We start from the raw sequence: 12,806 nt of genomic DNA, 5'->3' as shown, positions 1-12,806 counted from the left end.
CTCCAATTTAGAACTTCAACTTTTAGATCTGGTCTATCCTTTTCCATCACTATTTTAAAATTAATAGAATTATGGTCGCTGGCCCCAAAGTGCTCCCCCACTGACACATCAGACACTTGCCCTGCCTTATTTCCCAAGAGTAGGTCAAGTTTTGCACCTTCTCTAGTAGGAACATCCACATACTGAATCAGAAAATTGTCTTGTACACACTTAAGAAATTCCTCTCCATCTAAACCTCGAACACTATGGCAGTTCCAGTCGATGTTTGGAAAGTTAAAATCCCCTAGCATAACTACCCTATTATTCTTACGGATAGCTGAGATCTCCTTACAAGTTTGTTTCTCAATTTCCCTCTGACTATTGCAGGGGGGGATCTATAATACAATCCCAATAAGGTGATTATCCTTTTCTTATTTTTCAGTTCCACCCAAATAACTTCCCTGGATGTATTTCCAGGAATATCCTCCCTCAGCACAGCTGTAATGCTACCCCTTATCAAAAATGCCACTCCCCCTCCTCTCTTGCCTCTCTTTCTACCCTTCCTATAGCATTTGTATCCTGGACCATTAAGCTGCCAGTCCTGCCCATCCCTGAGCCATGTTTCCTTAATTGCTATGATATCCCAGAACCATGTTCCTAACCATGCCCTGAGTTCATCTGCCTTCCCTGTTAGACCCCTTGCATTGAAATAAATGCAGTTTAATTTATTAGTCCTACCTTGTCCCTGCCTGCCCTGACTGTTTGATTCACTTCTGTTCTCAGCTGTACCCATCTCAGATCAATCTCTTTCCTCACTGTCGCCCTGGGTCGCAGCACCCCACCCCCACACACGACCCCCCCCCCTTAATAGTTTAAATCCTCCCAAGCAGTTCTAGCAAATTTCCCTGCCAGTATATTAGTCCCCTTCCAATTTAGGTGCAATCCGTCCTTCTTGTACAGGTCACTTCTACCCCAAAAGAGATTCCAAACATCCCCAAAAATGTGAATCCTTCTCCCATACGCCAGCTCCTCAGCCATGCATTCATCTGTTCTATCCTCCTATTCCTGCCCTCAGTAGCTCATAGCACTGGGAGTATTCCAATTATTACTACACTTGAGGACCTCCTTCTTTAAATTTCTGCCTAACACTGTAATCTCCCATCAGAATCTCAACCTTTTCCCTTCCAATGTCATTGGTTCCAATGTGGACAATGACCTCCTGTTGGCCCCTCTCCCCCGTGAGAACATTCTGCACCCTCTCTGAGACATCCTTGATCCTGGCACCAGGGAAACAACACACCATTCTGCGTTTTCTGTTATTTTCTACAGACCCGGAAAATAACACCATCTTATTCCTCTACAAACACTGCCCCAGGTTAAATTAATAGCTATGGCTTATATTTTTAAGTTTTATCAAGAGACTTATCTCCAGAAGCATATAATCAAGAAAGAATTCACTGTACTCACTACTGCAGCCTTTATCTTGGACAGACTTAAAACAACAATAAACTTCTGTGCTGTGAACTTTGCCCAACAGTTCCTCCAAGATTAGTTGTGAATTTCACTGTTTTTTAATTTTCCCAGATGACTCCGATGTCCAGCGATACATGAATTCAAACAGCAAAGGTAGCACTCGTGCAGGTTATCTCTCTCTCTCTCTCTCTCTCTCTCTCTCTCTCTCTCTCTCTCTCTCTCCTGCACTGTCCTCACCATGTGCTTCCTCTGTCTGCTCTTCTCCCTTTTAAACTGCTGTTGTTTTGACTTTTTTTTCCAAAGTTCAAAAACAATGCAACAGCATATAAAACAGTAATTGCTGCTCCTGGAATTCAAGGGAATCACCTCCAACAGCTAAAATACCTCAAAAAAAGAGCAGCTCTTACATCCAGAAATGTTTCCCATCCTCCATCTCGGATTACCCAGAACCCTTCGAACCCAAATTGTTAAATTCAAATCTCATGGCTTTGCAGTCATCAGTTCTATTACTATTTTTTTAAAAAATCACTGCCAACTGCATGCATTAGCTCTAAATATTTTGGCATGTTTAATAGACAGCTAAACCCCAGAACTTCCTGGGAGTTACATATTTCAAACAACCTGGTCAGACATGTTATGATACACCTAGAGGACAGGGGGATTTGAACACAGCTATTCTGCTTCGGTGGTACGGAGATTACTACTTTAACAACAAGACCTAAAAACAGCACTCACAGGGACCTGAAGTCTGATGCTCCACCAGCTCAGCTATCTTTCAGTATTCTTAAACTGAGGCTAAGAGCATGGTATGAGTGTAATTATAGCTTGTTGAGGGGTGGAGCAACTTGAACAGCAACTTCCAGATTTATTCACTTTCCCACACTTGCAAAACTAAAGATTGCAATTCCACTTCCACCTCACTGTCAGTGATCACGGCTCAGTTCTATTTTAAATGGCTGTGGCATCATCTTTAATCTTTATTAACCCATGGTAAACAGGGTGGTGCTGATCATTTGTGCATATTTGGTGCAGGGGAATTGTGCAGAGATTCAGAGTGCCAACAAGTGCTTTTGTATCTAAAACCTATTTTATAAATCCATTGTTTCAGCTACTGAAAAGATACCATCCAGTTGTTACTTTCCTGTGACAAAACTTTTCTCAGAAATTCAGGTTTACCAGTCTCCACAAAATTATAAAAAAGCTTTGAATTTGAATTCCTAACAAAAAATTTGTGTTACATGAAACTGTGCACTGACTACACCAAATCAGAGACAACCTAGTACAAGTGGAAATAGATTCAAGGTCTTTTGCAAAAACCAGGTTGCACGGTGGTGGGGTGGGGGGTTCAAAACAAGTGTATTCTAATTATAATTTAATGCATGGCTCCATCCTAGAGCTGGCACGTTTTATACCGATATACTAAGAAAGAATGGACATCCTCTGCATCAATATGACCTTCAGAAATTCATAAATGTAGCAACGAAACATCATGTTTCAAGCTCATTGGGAATGAATTTGCTCTTTGGACTATCATTTCCCCTTTAGTCCTCTTAAAATAATAGCAGTTAAAGGCACATTATGGACATTCTCACCTCAGAAACAGAAGGCTCAAATATTGTACAAGAGAAGTGAGCAACAAATTGAAGTTGGCATTTCAGTGCAGTGTGGAGCGAGTGCAACGTTACTGGAAGTGCACATTCAAATGAGACATTAAACGGAGGCCTGTCTGCCCTTTCTAGTGGACATAAAAGATCTTAAAGTGACTACTTCAAAGAAGATTAAGAAAGTTCTCCCTCGTGTTGTGACCAATATTTATCACTCCAAAAAAAAATCATATTAACTGGTCATTATTGCATGATATTTGTGAAGCATTGTTGACTGAAATTTGGTTGGCATATTTCTAGTCCAAATACTTAATTGGCCATAAGTGCTTTGAGACATCCAGAGGTCATCAAAGGTGTTTAGAAATTTAATTCTCTCTTCCTGTGACAAACAATTGGTGCAATGCAGCAACTGCTCACATACAAGAGAAAACGTAGTGCTGTCAGTCTATTACCTGTTTGTAATTATTAACAGTTTGGTGAATGGGAATCATAAACAAAACCAGCTGTCTCCAGCAAGAGAAGTGATGTAAATTCATTCATTAGATTTTCCCACTATGAAGTGTACAGGTGAAATGCAGAGAGAAGAAAGCAGCATGATCACAAGAGTAAAGATATATCTGCTGACATTCCTTCTGCAGCTGCAGACAGGTACCAAGACTGAACATCTCCAATTTCATCACATCCCAGAAATAAAACCTGTTTTCAAGTATTAACCAAATATTAATTGTAACTATTCTCCCTGTGGGAGAAACACTCATGTTCTTTGGTGCTGAGTCACACAGATCAAGCACCTCAGGATGCATCATACTGTGAACTGTCTGCAACTAACAGCAACAATGAAAAGGTGCTGTGTGATCAAGGACAGGAAATTCTGAGGTCTATTTTCCTCCCCTCATGTGGAGATCTCACAAGACAACCAAAACTCCTGCAGTTTGGATCAGCTTCAGCCACGAGGACATTGATTTTTTTTATTATTGTTTGTTTATGCAATTCTATTCTGTACGCAGGGAAACAAATAGCTAAAATCTTGAAACCCCACCCCTGCACCAGCACACATGAACAAATGTTTGACATGTGTGCTTTGTAATATCACAGCATCAGAAATAAATGAATGCCCATGAGTTACAATTCCAATGTGAATGGGAACCCAAGCCCAAAGAAATCTCAGGAATAATTCAATCAGAATTTGATTAATGGCGGATAAGTATATCGTTAGATATTAGATTTAAAAGCTTTTAGATTTTAGTTCCTTACTGCGTTACTCGTTAGATTTACTCCTGGGATTGGCCTTTGAGGAGAGATTGCATACAATAGGACTATATTCTCTGAAGTTTTGAAAAATGCAAGGTGATCTCCTTGATACAGATAAGATTCTGAGCAGAACTGAAAGGATAAATGTGAAGAGGTATTTTTCCCCTGGATGCAGAGCCTCGATTTTGAATGCAGCTTCACAAGAAAGCCTCAGACATTTAGGCCTAAGACAGAAAGAACATTATTTACTCAAGGCATTATGAATTTTGGGATTTTGCTAACCCACAGGAATGTAAATGGTCACTTGCTGAATATACTCAATACTGAGATCAATAGATGTTTTTGCACTTAAAAGAAAGCAAGGGATATTCAGAATGGGAGAAAATTTGAGTTGTGTTTGAGGTTAGCCACAATCATACTTTATGGCAGAATAAACTCATGGAACTATATGGTTTACATAAGCTATTACATTCTTGTTGTCTAACAAGGCATCATATCTGAATACTTAGAACTGGATCAGGGAGAGATCAAAAACTCACCTGGACTTCTGATGACTATACAGTCATTGCTACAGGAAAGCATTCATGTGTGAACACCAGGTTAATGGTTAAGGTGTAGCTTTGGATTAACAACGTAAGGGGGAATAGCCTGATGACATGCACAATTTTGGTTATCATGAATTATAGAGCATAGAACCATACCCCTGCAATATTATATACTGACTGAAGAGCAGGGAAGAGAGGGCAAAAAAAAACAGGTGAAAGAAAAGTGCATGTGGAAGAAATCAATGCAACGTAGTTGTAAACCCACAAGCTCAGCCGTACATTTGTATTGTACCATACCTTCTTACATTATGGTTAGGAGTCATTTTTAATATCTGAACTATGAACTGTATCGCACAAGCAACGAAATAATTTTCACTGATGCACTGTAATGTTTTAAAATTTCATGCAAACCACCTATTTGCACAAAAAAATAGAAGAGTGCACCTATAATAACGTAGAATAAAACAGAAACTCACAAAATTATAAAAAAAACTTTTTTCTCTCCAAACAAAACAGCATCAGATCTACTCAAGCCTCATGTTTCACACCATATTCACCGTTTTTGTTGGTCTATCTTGGATTAATTTTTTGAAAGGGATGACTTTCAGAGAGCATATTATTTAATACAGTATTTATTTTAATTAACTCAGATTTACAAGTCAAAGGCAGTAGAAATATGCACAGAAAACACATGATCTTGATAATTTTGTTCATAAATAATAAAAAAGTTTTAAAATCTACCTCAGCCTCCGAAAAAAAAAACGCCTCTGGTATGGATTCGAAGCAGCCTTAAGCCTGAATGAATACAAATTAATTTTTCGTGTGCTCAATGATACATTACTGATATATTCTGTACACTTTCCGAAGTTATGTGAAAATAACCAGTCAGGACATAGCTGAATCAGACCTGGAAATTCATCTTTAATTTATCATTAAGTAGAAGGGGAAGGTAAAGTATTTGATACATGAGCAGACTGCATAGGGCACGAAACTATGTTTTTAAATAACAATAATTTATAAACCAAATTATAGGCATGTTTATGACAGTAAACAAGCAAAAGAATAAATAGATCAGAAGTCGAAACATTTTATGCTAATGAGTAGGGATGTCACAATGTAAGTATTGATAGTTACAATATTTATTTTAAACTAATTATATTTTGAGTAAGGAAAAATAGAATAATTCTACTCAATGCTCCTTTTTTGTTTTAGAAATATAATCTGTCTTTCACAATTGCCTTAACCATGTTTTCATTCATATCTTTACAAGATTTTGAATTACTCTAGTGAAAATCAACCTTAATTGAGGAAATTAAATGAATGAACTATGATTATGGGGGAGTTTATGTATCACAATACGTTGGCCTATTAAAGTATTATGACATCCCTAAACAGGAAATGAACAAGCCTGTCAACACAAATGTTTTTTTTAAATGATATCATTGAAAAATGACAGTCATAATACTATAGCCATTCAAACTTGAATGTCCTGGACCTGATGGTACACAGGCTGCAGAGCCTCTTTTCACTTTAAATGTCATATACCAGTTAAGGCAATTTGTGCTGAATTTTAAAGTGCATTTTTATGATTGGTTAAAGTTACACTTAACAGTACTTAGGAATTAACACTTTCTCAACTTCAGCAACCAGTACTTTCACGTTAAACAAGGTGTTAAACAGATTTGTGCACAGCTCAACCACACCAGAGAAGCCTGGACCTCATCAAGTGCTAATTCTATTTTTTCAACATTCAATTGAAGTGAATCAAACACCTGAAGTGAACAAAATAAGAATATTTCTACTGTGTGCTCAAGGGCTCATGTAGCACAGTGATAGAGTCCCTACCTCTAAGCCAAGAGACCCAGGTTCAAGTCCCACCTGCTCCAGAGCTGTGTAATAACAACTCTGAGCAAGCTGATTATAAAATACCTGCTATGTCCTCTTATCTACAAAGTATCTGACTGAGATGTAATCCTCACAATGTTTAAAATATAAGTTCCATCACTTATTGCTGAGCTGAATTGAAATGTGCTCCTCAGCAATGTCTTGCATGGTGTCACAGCCACTATTTTGTCTCCTATTCTTTCTACTTTGTTCATTTTCTGGAGCAAATAAACCAAATTCTAACTCAGAAACACATAACGCATGATGTTTCTACAATGCATATTATTCAGTGCAAACCACTTAAACTGGTCAAAGTCACTTCACAAAACATTACACCAAGGCAACTATTCTTGGTATATTGAATTGCTTCATTTTCGCTACAATTACTAATGGTTCTATTTATAAAAAGAGAAGAGGCTCTTTTATGACTCTGTTCACAACCAGCCACCTTGTGTACATTCAGGCCTATGTACAATATGTTTGCAAAGCTGGTCCGGGATTAAGAATATCTACCAAAACTGTATAACCAGAAAGACATGCCTATATTACATCAGATTTTCTCTCTATCCATATTTTGTACTCAGTTGTAATGGTTATAAATAAACATCACCAAACCCTAACCCATCCCACTGGTTTTCAGAACCTTCATTATCAAAAGAAAAAGTGCATGCAGCACACTTCTCAGTCACATGCAGATAAATGTTTAACTAAGGCGCAATTTCCCAAAAACTAGAAACTCAACTGCTAAATTAAGCAAGAGCTGCCAGAAGCCACATAGAGTTTATCAAAGCAGTTCTGCAGCATTGGATCATTTATTGCTGTTTATTAAGTGCAGTATTAAAGTCACTTAACATAGGGGAAAGTTTTCTCCTACCTCAAGGTTTATGTGATGCAGAAGGATCAGGATAACCAGAGTATGGGTGGTTTACATATTCTACATGAAGAAGTTAATGCCCTGTTGCCAACAGCAATTGCAGTTCATCAAGTTATTCAACACTTTTCCTTGTAACTTCGATTTACACCCGCAGTTCAGCTGTATCAGCTAATTCAGTCACGTAATCTTGGAGCAGTTTCATTCTTTTTATCTTCTCGAAATCTTTGTATCTTTTGCATTCCTTAAATTTCCAAGAACTTACAATTGATAATCAAGTGCCATTCATCTTTCGGGGAATTTAATTGTGTCTTAATCTACCTGTTTCAGTCTGCATTATCCGAGGGCAACAAATTGTCTCTTGCAATAAACACATCCATATCCAGGTAAATCTCTCTGTCTGAAGACGTGCATGATGTGAATTACAAAAAAAAAGTAACTCTTGATTCTCCAGGTCTTTGGGAAATTGTCATATAATCTGCAAATATTGATGTGATAGTCTTGAGATATCTTTGAGAGCTTCTGGCTTTAAGTAGTAAGTTAGAGTGAGTTATGACAAGTTTCTGCATGACAATTAGGCTAAAGACAATGATAGGTTAAACAAGTGACTGTGGCAACATACTTGTACGTAACCACTGAAACCAACTCGTACATATGGCTCCAGAATAGATGGTAAGAAATTATAATGAGGAAGAACCTGCATTCCAACAGCTGTTTATGTGATTTCAGATTACCAAAAAAAAGAATTCCCTCAGCCTGGGGCCACAAAGTTGAACTGTCCTTTTCATCAATCTAAACTGAGGTAGTCTGCTGAGGAAACACTGCATTTTTCTTTTTGGTACATTGCAGCTTTTGCAGGCGGGTTAAAGAAAAAAAATGAAACTAACTTTCTTCAGTGTTTAGTTCAACACCTTAATGCCTCATGATGATACCATTAACATCTGTGCAATTCCTTAGCAGGTTCTGAATGCTGATCTCATTGTTGAAAAGTTGTTAGTCTTAAATTGATAAGTACCTCAGAGAAGTTACAGACAGGATTCCCAAGTGTCACTCATTCAGCTGCAATGTCCAGTAGCCAAGTTGTTCTGCATTTCTCCCAGCTCTCTTGCCAGCTGATTTAAGTCCTTCAGAAACATGTGCAAACATCTGATCAGCCTTTTCCACCATCTTTTTCACTATGATAACTGTCCATTGGCTCTTGTACACAAAGGTTTGGTTGGACATTCGAGAGGTTGTTCTATTTTCATGGTGTTACAGATTAAGAGGATTTCTGTGGACATCAGCTTATTCAGCCATTCTTAGTACATGGAGGCACTTCCAGAAGTCTGGGAGTGTAAGGATTTAAAAGGCACTAGCAACTAACTAAGTCATTTGCTGAGTTTCTGCAGTTGAGGGAAGCTCAAAAGTAAAATATTGTCTCAGTCAGGATGGATTTGGAAATGAATCGCAAATTAGATGCATAATTTACATATTCTTTACATTTACATTCTGCTAAAATGCATGAAAGGCATGCTTTCTTTTCTGTTGGATTAGTTGCATTTAAAATTAAATTGTATAAGTATATACAGTATCTAGCCTGCCTCCCTTTGTTCAAGAGATTTCCCAGAAGGAACTAAGTTTTGCTGTGTTATATTTTCAGGATTGTCAGGACACGAACCAACTCATTTCCCTGATATTCTGCAGGAAAATCATCAGGTCCCTCAATATCATATAGCAACAGTTCAAAGCTGTTTTGTTTTCTGTAACCTTATATCATGCATAAGTTATAGTGGGTTACATGTTAAGTTGTCCAAAAAGGCCATAATGTTAAGTAGTTAAAACATGCTATGATCTAAACTTACTCTATCCCATACGAGTTAACATTCAGGCCAATGAGTGTTTCAGAAGTATTAAATTAAATAATAAGCCATTGCACTTTTGGTGACAGCAAATGAGAACTAACTCTCCAGAATTATAATTTAAAACGCAAATTTGTTTGCTGTTATTTGAGGTAATGTCCCAGGCATGCCACAATCAAAGTGAATGATGAATATCAAAGCATGCGGTTGTTAATTTAGGGATTTTCTTTTGTGATTGATGATTCTCGCATGAAATCGGGGATGGGGGAATTTACGTTCGGTCCTGGAAGCAGATGAATTGCAGTACCTGCAAGATTGCAGCACCGCTGGTATTTTGAGCATTCGTCATTTGATTATAAAGTGGAGATAAATGCAATCGCTTGTTTTTTTTTGTTCCTTTGATGTATGGCGTCACATCACTTCTCGCAATGAAATATTCATCAGTGGATCGAAAACTGCAGACGTTTGCAACTTTGACCAGACTCATGAGTCTGGCGTTATTTGGTTGGTTTTCTTTTCGATGCACGGTGCAGCTTGCAAAATCCTTAATACATGCATTGGTATTTGTAAATGAACTGAGAGAGAAAAATAATAAACTTCCATTCGAGGTTGGCGAGCAGGTATAAGTCCAAGTTTCAAAGTTTCTACCTAGGGACGCTCTCGTGAACGGATCTGGAGAAGATTTCTCCCTCGTTACCCAGTTGGGAGAAAGAAAGCCATTTAAAAATAAATGAAATTATACCTTCCACGTAATTCTGAAAGCTTATTTTGCTGAGCATAACGGCAATGCCACAACGCATTAACGAGGTCAACAAGGCAAAATACAAAGGGTCAGTAACAGTGTCTAGAAAGCGCGGCTCCCGGGTCACTGAGTCCGCAGCTGTTTAAACATCAGTCAGCAGTTTGCTTTTGTTCACACAGTTTTGGTTTGCTACAGTGCAGTTGCCAGTTCTCAGATTTGCCTCTCTGAAATTGTCTATGCTGTTGTTCACATCCTCGTCGATCTCCATGTAGTCGGACTTGCTGATGGTGGACGAGCTGCGGCTTCCTAACTCACTGTCCGAGGCGATGTTCGGGCAGCTAACGTGCAGGTACTGTGCCTGCTCCTCTCCCTCCGTCTCCCGGTGGTAGAAGTAGTTGAAGTTGGAGACGATGACGGGCACGGGCAGGGCGATGGTCAGCACGCCGGCGATGGCGCACAGCGAGCCCACGATCTTGCCGCCGATGGTGATGGGGTACATGTCGCCGTAGCCCACCGTGGTCATGGACACCACCGCCCACCAGAAGGAATCCGGGATGCTGCTGAAGTGGGAATCCTGGTCGTCCGCCTCGGCGAAGTAGACGGCGCTGGAGAACAGGATGACCCCGATGAAGAGGAAGAAGATGAGCAGGCCCAGCTCCCTCATGCTGGCCTTGAGGGTCTGGCCCAGGATCTGCAGGCCCTTGGAGTGGCGGGAGAGCTTGAAGATGCGGAAGACCCGCACCAGGCGGATGACCCTGAGGATGGCCAGGGAGGTAGCCTGTTCGCCACTCACGTTGCCCTCCTCCTCCTCGGCCAGCTCGGTGCCCAGGGTGATGAAGTACGGGATGATGGCCACGATGTCGATGAAGTTCATGATGTTCTTGAAGAACTCCGCCTTGCTGGGGCAGGCGAAGAAGCGGACCAGGAGCTCGAAGGAGAACCAGATGATGCACAGGGTCTCCACGATGAAGAAGGGGTCGTTGAGGATGTTGGACTTGTACGGGATGGTGGTGTTGCCCACTTGCATGGTCCTCTTCCTGTCGTCCTTGAGCTGGGGCAGGGTCTCCAGGCAGAAGATGACGATGGAGATGAGGATGACCATGACCGAGACGATGGCGATGCCCCGGGCCGGCCCGGAGCTCTCCGGGTGCTCGAAGAGAAGCCAGACCTGGCGTTGGTACTCATTCTCGGGCAGGGGTCTCTCCTCCTCCCGGATGAAGCCTTCGTCCTCGCGGAACTTTTCCATCGCCTCCTCGCCCAGCTCGTAGAACTTGATCTCCTCGGAGAACATCTCGAGGGGTACATTGACCGGCCTCCGGAGGCGTCCCCCGGACTGGTAGTAGTACAGGATGGCGTCGAAGCTGGGGCGATTGCGGTCGAAGAAGTACTCGTTCCGCAGGGGGTCGAAGTAGCGCATCCTCTTCTTGGGGTTGCCCAGCAGGGTGTTGGGGAACTGGGCCAGGGTTTTCAGCTGGGTCTCGAAGCGCAGGCCCGAGATGTTGATGACCACCCGCTCGCAGCACTCGTGGTCATCGTTGTCCGGGGGGTAGCTGTCCTGAGGGTGGCCGGGCAGAGCCGACGCTTCGTCCATGTTGTCCCCAGCCAGCACTGTCATTGTTGGCGGGAAGAAGGTGGGGAGGGGGGTCCTTCAGGAAGGAGGGAGATGGGATGGGGGGGGGAGGGGGGAGTGAGGGAAGGGGGCTGCTTCGGAATCACTTGTCTCTCAGTCTGCCCAGCCCCCGGGGGGACATTCGGAGGCAGAGTTGGGGGGGCAGAGCTTGAGGGGAAGGGTAGGTGCTGGTGGTGGTGGGAGAGGGAGGAGGAGGGAGAAGGGGCTTTGAAGGGCACTAATGGACGCCTCGGGGCTTTCGGACTGACTCGAGCATCGCACGGCTCGGCGGTTCCGCACGGATCCGAACTAAATCTCGGGCAACTCAAGGCCAATTTCCGTGACGCTGTCGGGCCCACCCCCACCTTTCTGGTTTTGTTTTGTTTCGGGACCAAGGTGCTGCGGAATACAAAGGTTAGCATCAAACAACATGCAGTATTCATACAAAGGGGAGGGGTGGGGGTGGTTAACCAAACAAAGTTAACTTGGTTGGGAGGGTTGGGGGAGGGATGGGGGAGGCGGTAGTGATGAAAACAGCCCAGTCTCCCTTTCCCGACCGTGAGTTTGGCTCATGCACTGCTTTAAGAGTCCTACATCATCCCACACTCACTCTCTATCTGTGTATCATATCTAAAGCAGTTTTCAGCTGAAGTCCAGCTGCAGTAGTGGGAGAGGAGGAACACTGTCTACTCTTCCACAACCAGAGATTGGGGAGCGCAAAGTTGGCGGGGGGGGGGAGGGTGTGGAATCTAGGAGCAAAGTGAAGGGAAAAAATCATAACAGTAATAAAAATAAAGCCAGCCTTACCTGCTGAATGAAAGAGAATAGAATGAAGAGTACAGGAATGCAGCCCGGCCCTCCGAGCGATGCAAAAGCCCTTCCTCCTGCCTCCTTAATATGGATATCGCTTTACAGCTTTGTGTGTATGAGATCTGCTGAAATATTAATAGCCTATATTATACTGTACTGACACCATTTACAAGTCATTTGTTCCTGACAATTCTTAACAG

The 12,806-nt window shown here is 41.7% G+C and overlaps 1 protein-coding gene across 1 annotated transcript; it reads right to left on the bottom strand.

Moving 5' to 3' along the window:
- Positions 1-9,660: 9,660 nt before the first annotated feature.
- On the bottom strand, positions 9,661-11,802 carry LOC132826768 (potassium voltage-gated channel subfamily A member 1). Its single transcript, XM_060842952.1, has one exon. The coding sequence runs from the start codon at positions 11,800-11,802 to the stop codon at positions 10,330-10,332; it is 1,473 nt and encodes a 490-aa protein (XP_060698935.1). The 3' UTR covers positions 9,661-10,329.
- Positions 11,803-12,806: the final 1,004 nt, after the last annotated feature.

The sequence above is a fragment of the Hemiscyllium ocellatum genome, chromosome 23, assembly GCF_020745735.1.
Source record: "Hemiscyllium ocellatum isolate sHemOce1 chromosome 23, sHemOce1.pat.X.cur, whole genome shotgun sequence".
Lineage (NCBI taxonomy): Eukaryota > Metazoa > Chordata > Chondrichthyes > Orectolobiformes > Hemiscylliidae > Hemiscyllium > Hemiscyllium ocellatum.
This window is presented reverse-complemented; position numbering and strand designations above follow the sequence as displayed.